Source organism: Canis lupus, chromosome 7 (genome assembly GCF_003254725.2).
Source record: "Canis lupus dingo isolate Sandy chromosome 7, ASM325472v2, whole genome shotgun sequence".
In the NCBI taxonomy this organism is placed as follows: Eukaryota; Metazoa; Chordata; class Mammalia; order Carnivora; family Canidae; genus Canis; species Canis lupus.
In genome coordinates, this window is record NC_064249.1 from 43944404 (window position 1) to 43963634 (window position 19231).

The following is a 19231-nucleotide window of genomic DNA, read 5'->3' on the forward strand; positions in this document are numbered from 1 at the left end:
GTTACCTTTATCTTATTAAGCATGGACCTATGCATACCTGCCTGTCATGTCCAGAGAGCCAGATATCTAGCTCTCTATCAGAATAACTCAAGGAAGATAGGTATTAATGTTTTCTTTCTGCATCGGAGAAATCATGCATGTGTTAATGGAGATTTTTAAAACAACCTTGTAGCTCACGAGGTTTCTCGCTATTGTGGGGGCTCCATTAAAAGTGCTACTTACACTCTTAACATTCCCACTGGTTTTATTGGCCTCAAGTACTGGTTAACATTCTCTGTTCTGAAAGCCACCTCAACATAAGATGCCTCTTAAACAGGACCTTTCTTCTTGTTTTGGCTTTGTTTGTGTTCGTTTTGTTTGCAGCTAAAATCACGGGAAGGGATGGGGTGCAGAAGGACTTTTCTTAATTGATTTACAACTAAGCCCCCAAAGAGGTTTAAAAAAATGTATGTACTGCTCTTAGCTTTTGATACCTAGGTAATAAGAGCTATTAATTACTTGCTCTTCATATGTTTATTGTTTTCGTTGTCCGAAGGAAGAATTTATTTTTGTTTAAAGATGTTATGTTTAAGTGATTTCTACACCCAACATGAGCTCGAGCTCCCTATCCAGAGATCAAGAATCACATGTTGACTGACTGAGCCAGCCAGGCACCCCCATCCAAAGGAAGAATTTAAATATAGATTTAGAGATAGAGGGATGAAAATTTTAAGATGTTACTGATTTCACTTTCAGACTCTTAAAACAAAAATTGCCACACATGCAACGAAAAATTTGTGATTTGCGGGGAGGGAGTTGTCAAGTATAGCACCATGGGCTTTAGGAAAGGAGACTAAGTATTTATTTTAGTGCTACTGTTTAAAGTCAGTTATGTAGCTTTAATGTCTTCATTATCTTTGACATTCGGTTTCTTTAGTAAAAGAAGAAATGATACTGCATCCATGTGTTAGGCAGGCAGTATTGATGGAAGAAAAAGTGTCTTCTGAGATATTTGGTACCTGGAAGATAGAAACTGATATTACTAAACATTTTTATTATACTGTATTGCTAAATACTTCATCATCATATATTCATTTACCTAGGCAAGCATTATTCATTCAGATTTCTCTAAATAGTAAATTACTTCTGGTCACAAGTTAAATTCTTTGGGAGAAGCCAGAAAATTTTCCCCCAGCCCTTGTAGGTACCATATAATTTCTGAAATCCATAAAAGCACATCCACGCCAACAACATGAAAATAGGTGCACAAGGCATGATTTGTCCCTCCTGCTGCTGCTTCTCCTGTGTCCCCTTCCCTAAGATGGGGAGGGTCTTCACGTGGCCTCCAGGACCTAGCATGGTGTGTAGCATCAAATGGCTATCAATAAATATTTGCTGAATGAATCACCACCCAGCGATGACCCCTGAGTCAACTCTGATACTCTCATTACGTAATCCTCTTAATTCTTTTCCAAATTTCCCTGGCTTGTTCTTAATTTCCTCAAATTTTCTTTTGTGCTAAGAAACAACTACTAAAATGACTCAAGGAAGGCATACTGGTGAATTGTGGGGGAGCCTCTGTCTTACTGCACGTCCTTGGGATCTGCGCACTTCAGTTCAAGACTGCTCCCATATACTCCATGAAGAGTCAGTTCTTCCGCCAAAGCAACTCATTGTAGGGTCTGACTGAGTAAGTTAGTAAGGCACACGTGCATAATAAACCTGAAATGCCCGTGCACGTCATCCAGTGTCATGCCAGTATGAGGAGTCAATTTCATGCCCCCCCTTTCAAAGCAGTACCTCTAATAGTGGGATTTTTCAAGTCCTGGTAGCTAGATAGATTTTTGTGCAAAAAGGACCTGTGTTCACGTTATGCCATCTGCTTTAGAATTGAAGCAGCAGATTCAAGATTACCTGAACAGAAATGTATCTCATCCCTTATTCAGCTTGTTTTACTTGTTAAGTACTTGGGGTGGGGAGGGGGCCAGAGAGGGTAATATCTTTAGAAAATTCTATCTAAAGAGTTTCAGTAAGTTGCTAGGTATCACAATTACTGACTTTCTTAATATTTTTAGTTAAATGATCTAATTCAACAGTAAATATGTTTACGTGGTTTGCTTCCCGAGAATAGGGGATTCACTCAATATTATTTGTTTTATATTTAAATTATTTTATATTTAAGGCTTACAGAGCATATATTACAGAAGAGTCATTTGCCTACAGAATAGGCACTTTTTTTCCCCTCTAGATGAAATAAAAACCCATCCCATCCTACAATCATAGAGAATTCAAATATATTAAAGCCATCATATTTTATAACAATTCCCATAGACCCACAGTACATTTATCCTATGCTGTTACACAGTGTTCTTATTCAAAAGATTATATCAAAAGCATCTTGGGTATCATTGCTATAGAAGGAAAACTTATGAATTTCTTTGGCTTCTGCATTTTTAGATTCTCCACTGACTATAATTTCTGCACCACTGCTTCCTTTTTCAGTTTGTTAAATGCAGAGTTGTGATGACTATATAGTCAAATAATTGACTCTGTCTGTACATTTATAAATGTGCATCTCTCAATGTGAGATTTAAAGCATATGCAGTTTATTTAACATTTATACATGGACAGCAAGCTAACTTTTTTTAAAAAAATAGCTTAACATTAGAGTATATAGTACTTCACACATTTGTGTTCTCCTGCCCTGGGCTTTCAAATGCCATAAATGGGTATGCCTGGGTGGCTCAGCAGTTGAGCTTCTGCCTTCGGCTCAGGGCGTGATCCTGGAGTTCCCAGATCCAGTCCCACATCGGGCTCCATGCATGGAGCCTGCTTCTCCCTCTGCCTGTGTCTCTGCCTCTCTCTCTATTTCTCCCATGAATAAATAATTTTTTTTAAAAAAATGCCTAAAATGTTTCCCTTATTAAGCCAGAGTTATTTCTACAAGCAAAGAAATATATTCTTCTCACTATGAACCCAAACACAAAGGTTTTAAAATGTAACAAGTTCGTGAAAATGTTAGCATGTAGTGTATGTAGTACAGAGCAAAAAAAAAAAAAAAAAACTCATTCACGAATGGATTGTGATTCTAGGAAAACCTTGTTCAATGTTGAAAACAAAACCCATCATCCTGTACCATTAAGAAAGTGAAGAAGATTAAATGCAATGTTACATATCGATTTTATCTAACTTTCTAATTTTAGCTAATTTTTTAAAGATTAAAAAAAAAGAAGCTAAGGATATTTTACTCAGTGTATAAACTTTTGGTTACGGTTTTTTTTTCAAAGGCTGAAATGTGATATAATTTACACATTATGATGCCTGGGTAATTTTTGTTTCATGTTAACTTGGCAACAATTTTTTCAAGTGAGTGCTTCTGTATAGAAGCTACTACTGTAGGTTTGTTGAAGACATGCTCTTCTGGACTCATAGCTCTTGAGGACATTGCGAAGCTGCAAAAGAGAGCCTGTGATAAATGGCTAGACCCCCAGATTCCTATCCTTTGAACTTGCGGGATTGGTACAGAGGCACTGGAGAAAATGTGCTAGTGTCAAAGTGCCCTCTGCTGTTTCTCCAGAACACTGCAGCCGCACGCAGCCGGGGGTGGGGTGGGGGGAGCTGGTCTCAAAGTTCTTCATTAAAAGCCTCAATTAAAATTATGCTCAATCAATAGATTTAGTACTAATGTTTTGTTCACTGTGGACTTGTAAAAAAGCTATTTTACAACCTCCCAATGGTGGGAGCACAGAGCTTTCTCGCAGGGAAAGGAACGAGGTCTTGATTGTTGCTGGATGGGGCCCTCCTCCTTTGGCAGGGGCACAGCTCTTTGGTGATGGGGTCTTTCTTTGGAGATTCTCCAAGATTCATTAGGATGAGAACTTGTCCAAACGTCTACCATCTCAACCCATGTTAAAACGGGGTTAACATGTTTTTTGAAAGGTTAGATAGAACAATTACTGTTTGGCACTAAGTTTTTAGGAAAACATCCCGAGGCCACTAGAGGATGTTGGTTTTGTGGCTAAATATGTGAGAAAAGCAGGTCCCTGCAAGTCAGAGGACTTGATGCTGCCTTCACATTCTCCAGCAGGAGACAGACTTTGACTACAGTGGCTCCTTTTCTGATTATTGATCGATTGCCACGTATCTTGACAAGGCAATCACGGTTCCCTAGTTATGTGGCCTACTCCACTTTCTCCTTTTGACATGTTAACCCACCTGAATGTCTGAACTCAGGCTGGTTCTTTCTTGGCACAAACTAGGACGTTATCTTTTTATACTTTTGATAGACTAACACCAACTAGGTAATTAATTTAGAACTTCTATAACTTCGAGGGATTTTTTTTTTCCATGCCAATCTTGGTGATTTCTAAGCTGGTCAAGGTGAGAAGAAAGGCTTTATAAGTTCTAGTACAGGAAATTTACGTGGACTACTTTGCTCAAATGGAGCTCTAGTAGCCTGAGCTACCTGGTTGGGGAGTGTTTGCCAAGGTCTCTGTGAATCCAGGATTGCATTTCATAGAATCCGAAGAACTGCCAATGATAAGCAGCACCATTACTTGATGTATCACAAGAAAAGAAACTCCCAACTATTTTTCTAAGATACCATCGATAATGAGACACCTAATTTAAGAGATGTTAAAATGGGAAGGGGAAAAAAAAGTATGTTTTAGAATCAAGGAAATAGGGTAATTTCCATGAACAGCTGAGCTATGTGCTAGTATATTTTTTATCATTCATGATTTAGGACTTAGCATTAAGAATATATGATCTTCAGCTCACAACCTTAGGCTTTTTTGGTCTTTGATTTTGTTTGGCTTTTATTTCATTTTGTTTTAATGAAATGAATGCAACAATGTTTGAGTAGGAGTGATGCTTCAAACAGATGTAAATTCCAGTCTGGAGATTTGGGACTCAAATGTGCTTTTGTGGAAATGTCCTTTTTTTTCTCCCCTGGGTCCTTTATTTCTTTTCCATCTCAGCTTCCCAGTTTAATGAAATGCTACATTGTTGTTTCTGAGGGGAAAAGAAAAGAGGAAGAAAAAGAAGAAAGTAGGAAGGGAGGGAGGGAGGGAGGGAGGAAAGAGGGAAGGAAGGAAAGAAGTAGGCATTCTGACTTAAATCTGAAAGCAGAGCCCTTCAGACACTTTTCTTCGGGTTGGGATGAGTAGTTTATTGGCTTTGATGAGACAGTCCATGGTGATGTTAACTTGTGTGTGCCTGGGACGGGACAGACACTTTCTAAATTGTTGTGGCACCGAATCTTGATGTTGAGGACTCTCAATGAATGTGGCATACAAATACATTGTATTAGGTAATTTCTCATACCTCAAGGTTTATATCATTTCTGCTTGTTATCCTATGCAGTAGAATTCCATTCAAGGCTCTGTTATATCATGCATCTAAAGAGAGAGGTGATCCCTGTGTTTTGGCATATCACAACAAACACCGTGATGGAAAATGTGTGTCTCGGTTAATAGCAGGTGTAGCATAACCTAGAGGGAGAAGAAGAGGTAACTAGAGTAGGTGCCTATGTCACTGTCCTTGTCATGGTTATCCAGCTCATCTCAGCTCACATCCTAAAATGTGAGATTGGCACTCTGAACCTTTTATGGCACTAACTAAATGAATCATTAATTTTAATGCTGTTGTCTTTATCAGAGATGTGCCTATCAGATGCATCCATGTTGTGTTTGTGTATCAAAATACTGATATGGTTGTTAGGCTTTTCTCTCTCTCCCTCTCCCTCCCTCTCTCTCTCTTTTTAACCATTAAAAAGACTGATTCAACTGGTCAGTTATTACAGCAAAATGGTCCAGATAATTTTAGTCACTCTCATCATTGTAGATTCATAGTTCCTTCCCATTGGAAAAGACTCATATTTATGGATGGGACCAGGAGAACATAGCACAGATAGACTGGAAATGTGGAGAATGTACATGTATCCCATGTTCAAAAAGCATTGCCTAATCGGATGAAAATAATTGTATTTCCCTCACCACTTTTACATAACAGCCACATTTCAAGTTATATTGTAGAATATTCATTTCTTTAAGTGTAGAATACTCATTTCTTTAAGTGTAAAATAGATTCAAATCTTTAGAATTCTGAGTTTAGCCTTATAATGATGAAGGTAAGTAACATAAGGATAGAGTAACTTAACTGGGGTTAATGGAGAGGTAAATCTAAATAATACATGTAGTCCGACTTCAGCTATTTGAATCTTCTAATGAAAAGTAACATATCAAATAGGATAGGCTTTCTTTCAAAGTCCCAGCACTGAAAAGTACTTTTCAAGTTTATCCAGGTAGCGTTCTCAGAGGCATATTTTCCACTCAGTGCAATTATTTCTGATGCTTCTTAGTAGTTATTGGGAAATTACTGAGAGTAATAATTCGTGTTGAGTTAGTTCATCTTACCTGTGATTTATAATGACAGCATATCTTGTCACTGTAATTAAATGAAAGATAACATTGAACTACTTTGTAATCACATCCTTTTCTCTTTACTTGGGATGTATATTATAACGTAACTTCGTTTTCTACCTAAACAGTTTCATATTATCAAATGCAAATTTAAAACATTCTGAAAGGGGATCCTGGGTGTCTCAGCAGTTTAGCATCTGCCTTCAGCCCAGGGCATGATCCTGGAGTCCCGAGATTGAGTCCCACGTCAGGCTCCCTGCATGGAGCCTGCTTCTCCCCCTGCCTGTGTCTCTGCCCCCTCCCTCTCTCTCTGTGTGTGTCTCTCATGAATAAATAAAATATTTTTTAAATAAATAAAACATTCTGAAAGTGAAATGTCACATCCTGACCTCGGAGACTAGCTCTAGCAAGAGTCTGGTGTGATCACCAGTTCTATCCTTGATAGGTTTCTTTTTTTTTTTTTTTAAGATTTTATTTTATTTATTTATTTATTCATGAGAGACACAGAGAGAGGTCTGTAGGCTCTTAAGGCAGAGACACAGGCAGAGGAAGAAGCAGGCTCCCTAAGGGGAGCCCAGTGTGGGACTCGATCCCAGGACCCCAGGATCAAACCCTGAGCCAAAGGCAGGCGTTCAACCACTGAGCCACCCAGGTGCCACTGTCCTTGATAAGCCTTTTAACAGTCCTCAGGAATTGCTATATCCTGGAAGCTCCATACTGTTGATGAACAGATAGAGACCTTTTCTTCTTAGAGGGGAATTCACTGGCATTCAAATTGTTAGGCAGGATGAAGGGTATGTATCTATCTTCAAGTTTAGCTTATCTTAATAGTCTTGCTTGTTTTTATCTTACAGATACCCTATGCAGCAAGCTTGATCAGGAAAGAAAAGCTTGGTGCCCATCTCAGCAAAAGCTAAAAGGTAAGCTTACCAGAAGAAAGCGATTTTCCTGAACCCTGAATTCTTATTGCTCAGCCATGTTCTTTACTGGTGTTTTCGAAATAACAAAGGGATTAGTCAAGTTGCATTCTGTATTTCAACCAATATACAGATGAACTTTTTTATGTCCGGGCGTGGGACTTCCTAACCAAGTAGCCATGTGCATTTTATAGATTCTTTGGAAAAGTCCTAAAACTAAGGAAATTCTTTACTCCTTTGCAGAAGCAATCTTTGTTCTGTTCTAAGGTTTTCTGTTCTCTGATATTCTCCCTAACGCCTCAATTACTGCTCCTCCATGAAAGTGGAGTGTCGGTGATCATTTTCTCTGCCTTTCCTTTGCTGCCAAAAGTCTTCCTCAAATCCGGCTTCCAGGGAGCTAATAACAGACGGTGATGTGAACAATTGCTGCAACATGGACCTTTGAGAACATCTGCTATAGGAAGAGTCATCCATTCTTTCCCTAAATCAATCACTGTTCCTCTAGAGCTGAAGCCAGGTTCAAGATCACATCCCTGGCAAGGATTTAAAAGACAAATTCTCTGGGCTCTTAAGGCAAAGAAGACAGTAAAAATTCAGTAACTGTAGTCAGAACAGACCTAAACATCTCAAAAGCAACTTTTTGATTATATAAAAGATATATACATAATTGTTAGAATCAAAGGGATATAGAAACTAAGGCTTGTTTCTGTAACCATACATCAGGATGACCTAACAACTAGAATTGCTAAATCAGGAAAAAACGCGGATGTCAGAGGGAGCATTTGTAAGTGCTCATGGCCAACTAGGATTGCAGTCATTTATCAGTTTGACCTGTTCCCATCAGAATCCTTCTTCCCAGGCCTTCCCTCTGGAACATATTTTCAACTTAATAGAATTTATTGGCAAAAAGAATTCTATACAATGCAGGCTTGTGGTTCCTTTTCTTTCCTTCCCATCTCTTTCTGCATATCACAATCCTCCTCCATCTTTGTACAAATGACAATCCCACCTCTTGTCATCGCCTTTGTTAGTGATAATCTTCAGCATTTGTCTTAAATAATGATATTACATCTCTAACATTTCATCAAGAGCTCAAAAACTCTTTCCAAGACAGTCTCTCATTCATATGCTTTCCCTTAATTTTATACACAAAGAACTGAGGTACGGAGAAGAGAGATGTGATGTTTTATATCCATACTGCAAAGCTAGAAAAAGATCCTAGGGCTCCTGACTCAGTGCCAACTTGCTTCTAATGCATGCACTTCCTCTCCTCTTTGAGCAGATGATTTGCAAGGGAGACAGTCACATAATAAGTCATTGTGTTTCCATCTCCACGAGTTCATACACAAATGGGCCTGTGAGTTGGCTCTGTGCTATATATGTAAATATTCTTAAGTCTGAAGTTGATGTTGGATAGTTTCTTTCTCATTAGAGGAGACGAGTTTGTACCATTTGCATGAAATGAATAATTTTAGAACAGTCAGACCTCACTAAATCTTAACCAAGAATACCAAGGTAATCAAGGCAAGAATCACCCAAATAAACTCATAGGTGTAATAATTTGAAAATGTCAAAGTAATTTTCTTTCAAGTTAAAGAGACTATATTAGCATGTGTTTTTTTAAATAACATTTTTATTGAAGTATAACACACACTCATCAAAGTCCAGACAGAACTCATCAAGTCATACAAGTCATGAAGTCAACAAGTCAAAATTCAATGGATTTTCACAAGATGAACTCACTTAGGTTTCCAGCACCAGACAGCCTCCCTGTACCCCTCTCCTGTTGCTCTCCTACCCAACAAAGATCAGTTTTGCCTGGCTTTGAACTTTAGTAAAGGACATTGTATAGAATGTTCTCTTGTATCTGGCTTCTTTTACTCTGTGTTTGTGAGATTCACCCTTTGGAATGTGGTCTGATTCCCACCAGGAACTTCAGTAAACTCTCTTTTTTACTCCTTCTGATTCCCCAACTCATCTCCCCTGCTTACCACGAACTGCTCTTGCACCTACAAAATGAAGACTCACTGCCCAGAAAATGTGTCTTTGATGGTGACATCGAGTACCACAAGGTGGAAAGAAAAAAAAAGATTGATTTGTGTTTAGTAACTAATGCTTCCTTCATGCTGATTTTGTTTCCATCCTTGCAGACAACAGGGATTTCTCTAAGTAGACCCTAGTGCTTTCAGAAGATTAGTGGTTACTTAAATGCTGAGCTAAATCAGCCAAGCAGAGAATCATGACCATATTGTTAGAAGCAGTATTTGATTCTCAACATGCCAAGCCTGCAAGGAATTACCCCAAGAGAGATTACAAAATAAAAATCATTACACCAAGGGAGAGAGACAAATTCTGCCTTGCTGAGTGACCACAGGTTTCCAAATTAGGGACTGATGCATTAACGTCTTATGCAAGAGTGACCGTTAAGGTAGTATGCTGTGCTCTGGCCACCCAGTGGATTCCAATATGACTATTAAGAGGAGGAAGCTTTTCAAAACCACAGGCAATCCACTTAATAAGCCAAGCAAGTATTGCCACATATCACTGCTCTACAAATCTTTTTTGCCCTACATTAGGACAGAAGAAACTCCACGTTGAGTCGAATAAAGGTCCACCCAGGCCAGGGTACTAACTGTAATTCCATTAGAAGAGCCAAATTGTTGTTCTTAACAATACTGACCTCAAAATTCAGGCACGTGCACTGAATGCTCGTAGCTTTTCCTTGATAACTCCTTAAAGACCCATTACTCATGGATTTATCTAAACCTTTCTTCAACCTAGGCATAGTCCCCTTTGGGGCAATGAATTCTATTTGGTTAGCTACCAGCTGTGTTAAGTGTAGTTTGCTTTCTTTATCTTCAAACTACCTCCTAAAACAAGCCATAGTAGATCAGCCATCAGACTACTTTGCATATTTGTCTTTTTTTATTTTTATTTATTTATGATAGTCACAGAGAGAGAGAGAGAGAGGCAGAGACACAGGCAGAGGGAGAAGCAGGCTCCATGCACCGGGAGCCCGACGTGGGATTCGATCCCGGGTCTCCAGGATCGCGCCCTGGGCCAAAGGCAGGCACCAAACCTCTGCGCCACCCAGGGATCCCCTACTTTGCATATTTGTTTCGTTGTAAGCTCACGAGTACAATAGAAATGATTTGAAAAAAAAATTCAAAATGTTGAGTGTATTACCCTTGCATTTAGGACTGGTCTTAACACCAGAATTATTCCCCACAGTCTCTCTTATCTGTGGTTGTTTCTGTGACGTGTGTCCTGTACAGACACACAATGTAATCTTTGTGATATCTGCACCCCCAAAGAAGTGCCACATCAATACGAATTTAATTGTTACTTTACATTTTTTCTTCCAAACACCTTTTAACATTAAACAAATGTCCTCCATATAGCTGGTTGAAGCACCTAGGTCTTTCAGTCATTTTACACTAGTGGAAAGTGGATCATGGGAAATAACTTGTTCATAGTCATACAGAACCTCGTGACCAAGCCAGAAATAGTAATGACCATCATTTATTGAACACTAATTATGCAGGATGCTGGGCTCAATTCTTTGCCACATTATATATCTCTATAATGTAGATCTTATCATCTCTATTCATACATGGGAAAATTTAGGTTCAGTGAGGTCACTTAGCTAGCAAGTGACAGAGCCAAGGTTCAATCCAGGTCCATTTGACTCTAGAACACTTCTCTGTCTCCCACAGATCATTGGGCTTGTTTGGAAGGGGTCCGCCTCCTAAATCTGACACTCCCTCCCTATGTTATCTTGAACGGAATATCATGTAATCTCTTTGAGGCTCACTCTCATCTATAAAATGTGGGCAATCAAGCCTGATCAAAGTCTCTGCCAGTTCTAAAATGTTGATTATCACTCTTGCATACCATACTTCTGCCCCTTTCCTACAAAGGGGCTGCTTTTATTAAAGTATGCTCAAGACTATATGTAACCCCTAGGGCATGACCAACCTACTTTTATCTTATGTCTGCATTTTCTTCATCACAAATGTCTACTTTGCATACTTCTGGAGAGTTTGAGAATTTCTCTTCCTATACTAACAATATCTACCTCTTTGGTAAAGTCCTGTTACTTCTATTTCAGTTCTGGAGTAATTGCTTCAAAAATAATAACAAGAAAAAGCTCTCAAAAGGATATATAGGGATTGTGATGGAACACTCTGTGTCTTCCTTTTGCATAGATCAAAGACAAAGGGAAGGAATAGCATATCCATTCCTTTCATCCATAGTCAGACATAGAGGACCAGGTTCTTTCAAGAGTCTCCATTGAAAATGATGATGTGCTCCTACCCTGCTCAGTGCTTTATGTCAATTTTCTTATTTAATCTCCAGAGCAACCCATTGAAAGATTGCTACTTTCACCATTTTCTACAGCAGGGAAAACTGACATGCAGAGACCTGAGAATGTGATCTGTAGTCTCACTGGGAGCAAGTGGCAGGATTTGCACCAAGCTTCCTGGCTCTGCCATCCACATTTCATCTGCTCTCCTTGGATTCGTACCTCCAGCGATCATGGCCTAATTTGTATTCTCTATTATTAGTTATAAATATACAGTTAATAGCCAATCCAATGGTTTTGTTGATGTTGAATCACAAAAACTCCAGTCATGCTTCTGCAGTTGCATTAACACCTAAGGACAAGAAAAATGGATGTAACCGGCCATCCAGTCAAAGCTAGCAGGGCACTGGCACATGAACTTCTGTCTGTCCCTCTCATGGCAGGCTGTTGGAGGCAAACCAGAGCTTCTAGAACCTAGCAAACAGGGCTTTACTGTAAGGAATGCATAGCAAACCAGCACACTCTGATTTAACAGTTCTAGTTTGGCTCTGTGTCCACAGAGACGCATAAACTAAGAGAGCAGGCAAATATATGTACAAAGAGCAGATGCTCTCATAGTCACTGTTGAAACATTTCACCCAAACTGTATGAAAAGTGTCTTCTCTCAAGATATACTAAATGTTAGTTGACATGTTCTGAATCGTGCTGAAGTCCTCATTCTGTACGTTTTGTCTCATCCCAGGTGCACAGAACCACTCACTCTTGTTCTCTTGTAAGATACAGCCTGCCACTGAGCACTTCTGACCCACATAAAGACTGCGAATTGAAAGGGCTTGGGAATCAAATACAAAATCAGGTTCGGGAGAACCCAAGGACAAGTGACCTCAAAGCAGCACGGACAACCATGTAAAATAGACTGTAGTGGCCATTCATTAGTGGGGGGAGGGGGGCGCCAACCAGAGCAGCCAATGCTTGTTGCTTCTTTTGGTGGAACCAAAGTTTGAGTCTTTGTGTTTTTCAAAGCCAACTTAATCCAGAGTGGAGTGCTGTTAGCCAATTGGGGTGGGAAATCCGTGGACGGTCCCAAGTGATCTCAGTGCTGCACACCTGGAGAAGGTGGTTCTGCAAGACTGTCTGTTACGTTTGAAGCAGTGATTCTTAGTGGAAACACAAGACCTGTCCTAGGAGTAGGGAGCACGTTTCTACAGCTGGGATGGCCTTTGCCATCCAAACCTGCTTTTCACAGCAAACTGGACAGACTTACCCGTGGCCCCTTCCTCTCTGGTACTTTGCCTGCTGTATGAATGAAGATTGTATTCCTCTGGAAATATTTTACAGTTTAATATTGAGTGTAATTAAGAATATAATCATGTTATCCAAAAATGGTATTTAACTCTGTTGTAGTTTCTTTAACATTCATGTGGATAAAAAAAAGTCTATAATAAAAAAACTATGAAGTAATAGTGGTGTTCATGTAGTTAAATGCATATTTGATTGGGGGCAGCTAATAGGAATGAATACTTTTTAGAATTATTTTGATATAAAATACTTGAATAAATTATTTTTGAAAATGGAACTCCTTCAAAAATTATTATTAAAGTCTAGGTTAGCCTTTGGCCACTGTCAGCAGCTGGAGTCCTCCCCATCATTCTAGGATCTTTGTATGGCTAGGGGAAGCTTCTGTGTTCCTGCTAGGTCTTCTGATAATGTTGGTGATGGTTGATATGGTGCTACCTTCCTTACTATGATGTTGAATCAAAGCCTGAGATCCGGGGCAGCCCGGGTGGCACAGCGGTTTAGCGCCGCCTGCAGCCCAGGGCGTGATCCTGGAGATCGGGGATCGAGTCCCACGTCGGGCTCCCGGCATGGAGCCTGCTTCTCCCTCTGCCTGTGTCTCTGCCTCTCTCTCTCCTGCTCTGTATCTCTCATGATTAAATAAAATAAAATCTTAAAAAAAAAAAAATCTGTGCTTTTAAAAAAAAAAAAAAGCCTGAGATCCCCTCCTTTTTTTAAAGAATTATTTCTTTGAGAGAGACAGATAGGGTGGAGGGAGAGGCAGAAGAAGAGGGAGAAGGAGAGAGAGATTCCTCAAGCAGATACCCCTCTAAGTGTGGAGCCCAGTGCAGAGCTCCATCCCATGACCCAAGATCATGACCTGAGCTGAAATCAAGAGTCAGATGCTTAAGCACCTGAGCCACCCAGCCCCCCACATCCCTTGAAATTCCTTGTATGCCAAAAATTCTGCCTCTCAGATGAGACAGAAGGACCAAAATGGTGACTTCTTTGGAGCAAGGATTTCTAAGTTCTTGCTGAGTTGCACAGAAATCTACTGCAGAAGACCTCTTACCATGAGGTTGCCAAGCACCATCCTAACTGAAGAGACGCCTTGCCAGTGGCATTCTTGACAGATTTCAAAAGAGGCTTAAAATGCCTCACCAGGCTATTTGATAGTTCCCCCCCCCCCACCATCTTCATTATCATGAACTATTAAAAAAAAATCACAATTTGGCCCTTGAAAAAAATGTTCTTAACCTTTGGTTGTCACATTAAGAACTCAAAGGAGAGCTGCTCATTGGTGATTGTCTTCGTAGCCCAAGAATAGCAAGAACAGGAAGCTGGTCAGAGAAGGGATCTAAGCAGGTCCTGGAATCTGAAGACAGAGTCCCAGTGATTACTAGTGGAGAATAACATGAGGGTGCAGTGACGGACCACACAGGACAGAATGCTCTCTGAAGGGTCCAGGCCTGGGTGTGAGCATGAGGCTCATGCAGCCCTTCAGATGAGGTTGGTCCACGTTCCTGAAATTGGCAGCTGGGCTTAGGAGGATAAGCAGCCCGTCAAGTTGGTGGAGCGTTTTCTCCACAGAAGCTTTACATGACACAGAGGGTTGGAAGCCCAGCACCCTTAGCTTTGTACTTCAAGCCAATTCTTTCAGAGGTGACAGAAAGAGCTCCTGGGAGCCCGAACAATGGTGAGCAGGGAGAGAGGCAGGGAGAGAGGCTGAAGTAATGGACAGACTTACTTATGGCCTTTGCCCTGCAGCTGCATTGATGGGCAGCATAAACTAACCTGAAATATCATTCTTTTTTTTTTTCTAATTGCACCTTGAAATGTCTCATTAGTGCTGAAATATCAACAAATAATTTTGAAGCAAAAGGGAAATTAGAACTGGATAGCTTGACAAGAATATCTGAGAGCCTGGAGTTAGTAACTGTGCCATAGCTCTGAACTGAATTAATGTCCAAACTCTTGGGGAAGCCCACCGGCCTCTTGGATGCTGGTGGTATATTGTGACTTTCAGTTCTCCTCCTAAACTCCAAACTCCATAGAAGCCCAGTTGTGCCTCTTTTCCAAGAGCACTTGGAAACTGCTGTTGTCTTTATTCTCATGACCTTTGAGTCTCCCCATTTCTTGAGGTATTTTATCAAACTCAGTCTATTTCTTACAAACAGTAGAGCCCAAGAATCCTCCAGGTAACCATGAAGTTATACACCCAAACCCAAAACCTTCAGAGAAAAAAAGTCCGACAGATGACACGGACACATCATTAATCGATATATTTTCTCACTAAGGAGCGTGAACACCTCTTCTTCATTCTAGCAATGCTTTGATGCTCCTAAGTTGGAACAAAAAGAATTTGTCCCTAAAACCGGATGTGATTGGGTGATCCGAGCTGCCCTATGGAAACAGACAGGACATCCATCTAAAGTGTTGTATGGGGCTAAAAATAAAGCCACTCTTCAGAAGGACAAATAAAAATTCTTGGCTCCACAAAATGACAGCAGAAAAATGCTGTGCTCTTTTCTTTGACCATTTTATCATTTTAAAACTCCAAGGTCAAGCCAACTATTAGCTAATGAAGAATAAGGGCAATGCATATAAAATTCTCTATTTCAATTCCAGATGAAATCATAAGATCAGAAACAGCCATAGAAAATCAAAGCAGAAATCCAGTCCCAAACAATAAAGCATTTCCTATTGGGATAGACATTGCAGACAGATGCTTTTGGTCCTTAGGACGCCTGAGTAATTGCTCATCTATTTGCCACAGGCAAGGAGAATGGGACATCACATCCCACTTTCCTTAGATTGAGCAATGAGTGTAGCCTCAGCTCTGTAGAAAATAGAGGAGAATTCTCTCCTAGCTACAGGGAATATGACCAAGCAGATAGTATCTTTTTCATTTAAGGATAAGAGTTAAAACAGCCTTGGTCAGCAGTGAGGAGGGTCAGAAAAGAGGAATCCCACCAGCATGCTAAGAATGTGTAAGTACCTCATTTAATGAGGATGCTTCTAGTTGACTCCAGGCCAATGACAGAGCTCCTTTGTCTCTCTACACAGTTGAGGACACAAAGTTCAAGTCTGACCTCCTAACATGATTCCCCATACACAACTTACACAGTTTGTAATTACACATTCCTTCCTTTCATAGGAAGATGTGCACTGTACACTTCATGAGAGCAGGGGAAATGTTCATTTCAGCGCTCCACCACCTCTACACTGCTGAGCACAATCCCTGGCATGTAGTTACTACATAAAATATTTTTGTTGGTTAAGTGGATGTCATTTACTTTATTTGAGTCAATCCCAAAATCTGATTGTTTCACTGTTATCACTTTAAACTCAAGGAACATTGACATTTCATTTGGTTTCAAATGACCATATGTGGCAAATGTTAGTTACCATGCAACAGTATCCATTCCTGGTGGCAATGCACTTAGATAAAAGACTGCATCTCCCAGGCTTACTTGCAACTAGATGTAGCCATATGACTGTGTTCTGGCCAATAAGATGTAAGTAGAAATATGTGGCATTTTCAGGAATTCAATTCTAAAGAGTTTGACGTAGGCAATATTTCTCTTTTCCCTTCCCTTTCCTTCTTTCCCGGTGTCTGGAATATGGAGGGAGCCCCAGAAGCCATCTTGGGCCATGTGGTGACTTTGAAGATAGAAGCCATATGCTAGTATGCAACAGAAACATAATAGAAACCTGAGTCCCTAACAGCTGCTGAACCAGCGTTCTAACTCTGGACTGCCCACTTCCAAACTTCTTTTATTTTGGAGAGAAATAAAATTCTATCTTGTTTAAACCACTGTTATTTTAGATTTTCTGTTAACTCTGATTACAGAATCCTTTTCTCTATTTGGGAGCTCAGTGATCAGTTAACAGTAACACAACTTCTTATTAGTGTAACAACTTTCCAACGCATATTTATGCCAGTCATGCCATCTTACGTTCTCATTAGCCCTTTGCTTTGGTTAAGGGAGGTCAGTGGGTATGAAGGCTGGTTAGTTGCAGAGTTAAGCCTCAAATCTCCTTACTGCTATAGCCAGCTTTTCCTGCTCAATCTCTTGGCCTCACCATCAGAGCTGAACCAGTCTGTCACATCTCTGATATCCCCCATTGCAATATAGATGGGTGAAGATGACAGAAGGGCTGGATGTGAACTTGATCTGCTCCCCAGAGTAGGACAGGAACTGGGTTGGAAAGGTACACTATCCAAAAGACCTCACAGGCTCTTGTGTGATGCAAGCAAAGCTGTGACCTGGTGTGTAGCTAGGACCACAAAGAGAATAGAGGCTCAGCAGCACATATATCCCAGGAGCAGAAGGTAGTCAGTCATCATCATCCTTGATAGTGGATCCCTGCTGCTCACTTAGCATTCATGGTCACGTTCCAACCTTGAGTAAACATACCACAGAGAATAAATAGGGTGGCAAGAAGCAAGCCCAGTTGACTTAACTGGGGGATATGACAGTCAGAGAGGAATTTGACCCAGGAACCCATGTGGGCACTTGGTTCCCCTAATCAGAGGGCAGCAAGGCTACTTGGGAGATTGAGTAATTGCTCTGGGACCCCTAGACTTGGACTAGGAACCACTACACAGGACTAGAAGGGAGCTAAGACTTTCTAAATGCCTCTGGACTCCAGTCTTGATGTAGGCTCTGAAACAATGTTGTAGCTTCAGGAGGAAGAATGGAAAGACAGCTGGTCTTGAACTGAAAAAGAATCCAAAAAATACTAAGAGCTGAGAATACCTTGCTGCAAATGGCCACTTATTTCCACACCAGGCCTAATATACATATAATTTAGAAGTAATAAACTCAAGTTATCTAAAGTAAATAATCATTCTGAAAAGCCACGACTCTGTACCAAATTAGGAACTTCCCTGAAAGCATTGTTAACGTCTGGAGTTTTCAAACAATAAAATTCATTCTTCTCATCCAACTTTTACATCATCTCACTATTAAGGACAGTGGCTTCCTGGATAATTGTTAATGATGGTTTTCTTTATTATATTTTAGACCATTTAGCAAAGTTTATTGATTTATACTTCCTTGTAATTAGTTGTAGTGATTAAAATAGCTTTTATGGCCCTCTAGAGATTGACTTTTTAAAGAATCAACATTTACCCCAAATTGTGTGCTTTAAAACATGGTTAAATACTGTTTGAATTCAGTACTAAACCATCATTGGTGAAACTGTGATTTTATATGTAGTTGCTTTCTCATCCCTCTGCTCATATGGCACTATCATCCAATTACTTGGCAGCCAATAATAATAACAGCAGCCAACTTTCATTGAGTGATTACAATAAGCATAACATTGTACCAAGTGTCTTAACACATTATTTCATTTAATCCTCTCAAAAACCCTGTGAGGCAGAGACTATTTAACTATTTAATTGAAATCTGAGGAGTTAAGTCACTTAGCTGAGAAGTAGAAAATTAAGAATTCGAAACTTTGGCCACTATAATTTTAAAATCTCTGCTTTTAGCCACTGAACTCCAGTGCACATTGCCAGGGGAGCCAAGCAAGACCCTTTGCACACATGGGTAAACTGGTAGCCCCCTGAATGACATTTGAAGGATGCTGGAGACCTTTCTTAAACAAAAATACCTATCCTCACCAAATTCACTTGAAGCTGAAATTCGTCCATTGGCAAGATTCCTCTAACTAAGGTATTTTATGTTCCTGGAAATATAAGTACTCTAACACAGTGCTACTTGAAATGTGGTCTAAAGCTAAAACAATAAAAAGAAGAAAACATAAGAGTAAATCTTTATGACCTTGGGTTAGGCAATGGTGTCTTAAATACAGCACCAAAAGCGCAAGAGACAGAAAAAAAATAGATAAATTGGACTTCATAAACATTACAAACTTCAGTGCTACAGATACTATCAAGAATATGAAAAGACAGCCTATAGAATGGGAGAAAATATTTGTAAATTATATACCTGATAAGAGATTGTATCCAAAATATATAAAGAACTCTTACAACTCAATAATAAAAATACAACCTAAATAAGAAATGGGCAAAAGATTTGAACAGACATTTTTCCAGAGAAGATACACAAATGTCCAGTAAACATGTGAAAAGATGCTCAACATCATGAGTCATCAGGGAAATGCAAATCAAAATCAGTGAACCCACTTCACCTTACTTCAAAAACCATTTCATATCCACTAGGATGACTGTTTTCAAAAAGACAGACAGTTACAGATTTGGTAAAGATGTGAGATAAATTGGAACCCTTGTACATTGCTGTGGGAATATAACATGGTGCAGCCATCTTATATTTTCCAAACTGTGGAAAACAGTTTGG

The 19231-nt window shown here is 39.8% G+C and overlaps 1 protein-coding gene across 1 annotated transcript in view; it reads left to right on the top strand.

Annotated features, from left to right (window-relative positions):
* The window catches only part of SKOR2 (SKI family transcriptional corepressor 2), a 38546-nt gene extending 25502 nt beyond the window's left edge, over window positions 1-13044 (top strand). The window contains 2 exon segments of the mRNA XM_025428952.3: window positions 7256-7321; window positions 12367-13044. Coding sequence (XP_025284737.3) covers window positions 7256-7318 — 63 coding nt within the window. The 3' untranslated portion in view covers window positions 7319-7321; window positions 12367-13044.
* Window positions 13045-19231: the final 6187 nt, after the last annotated feature.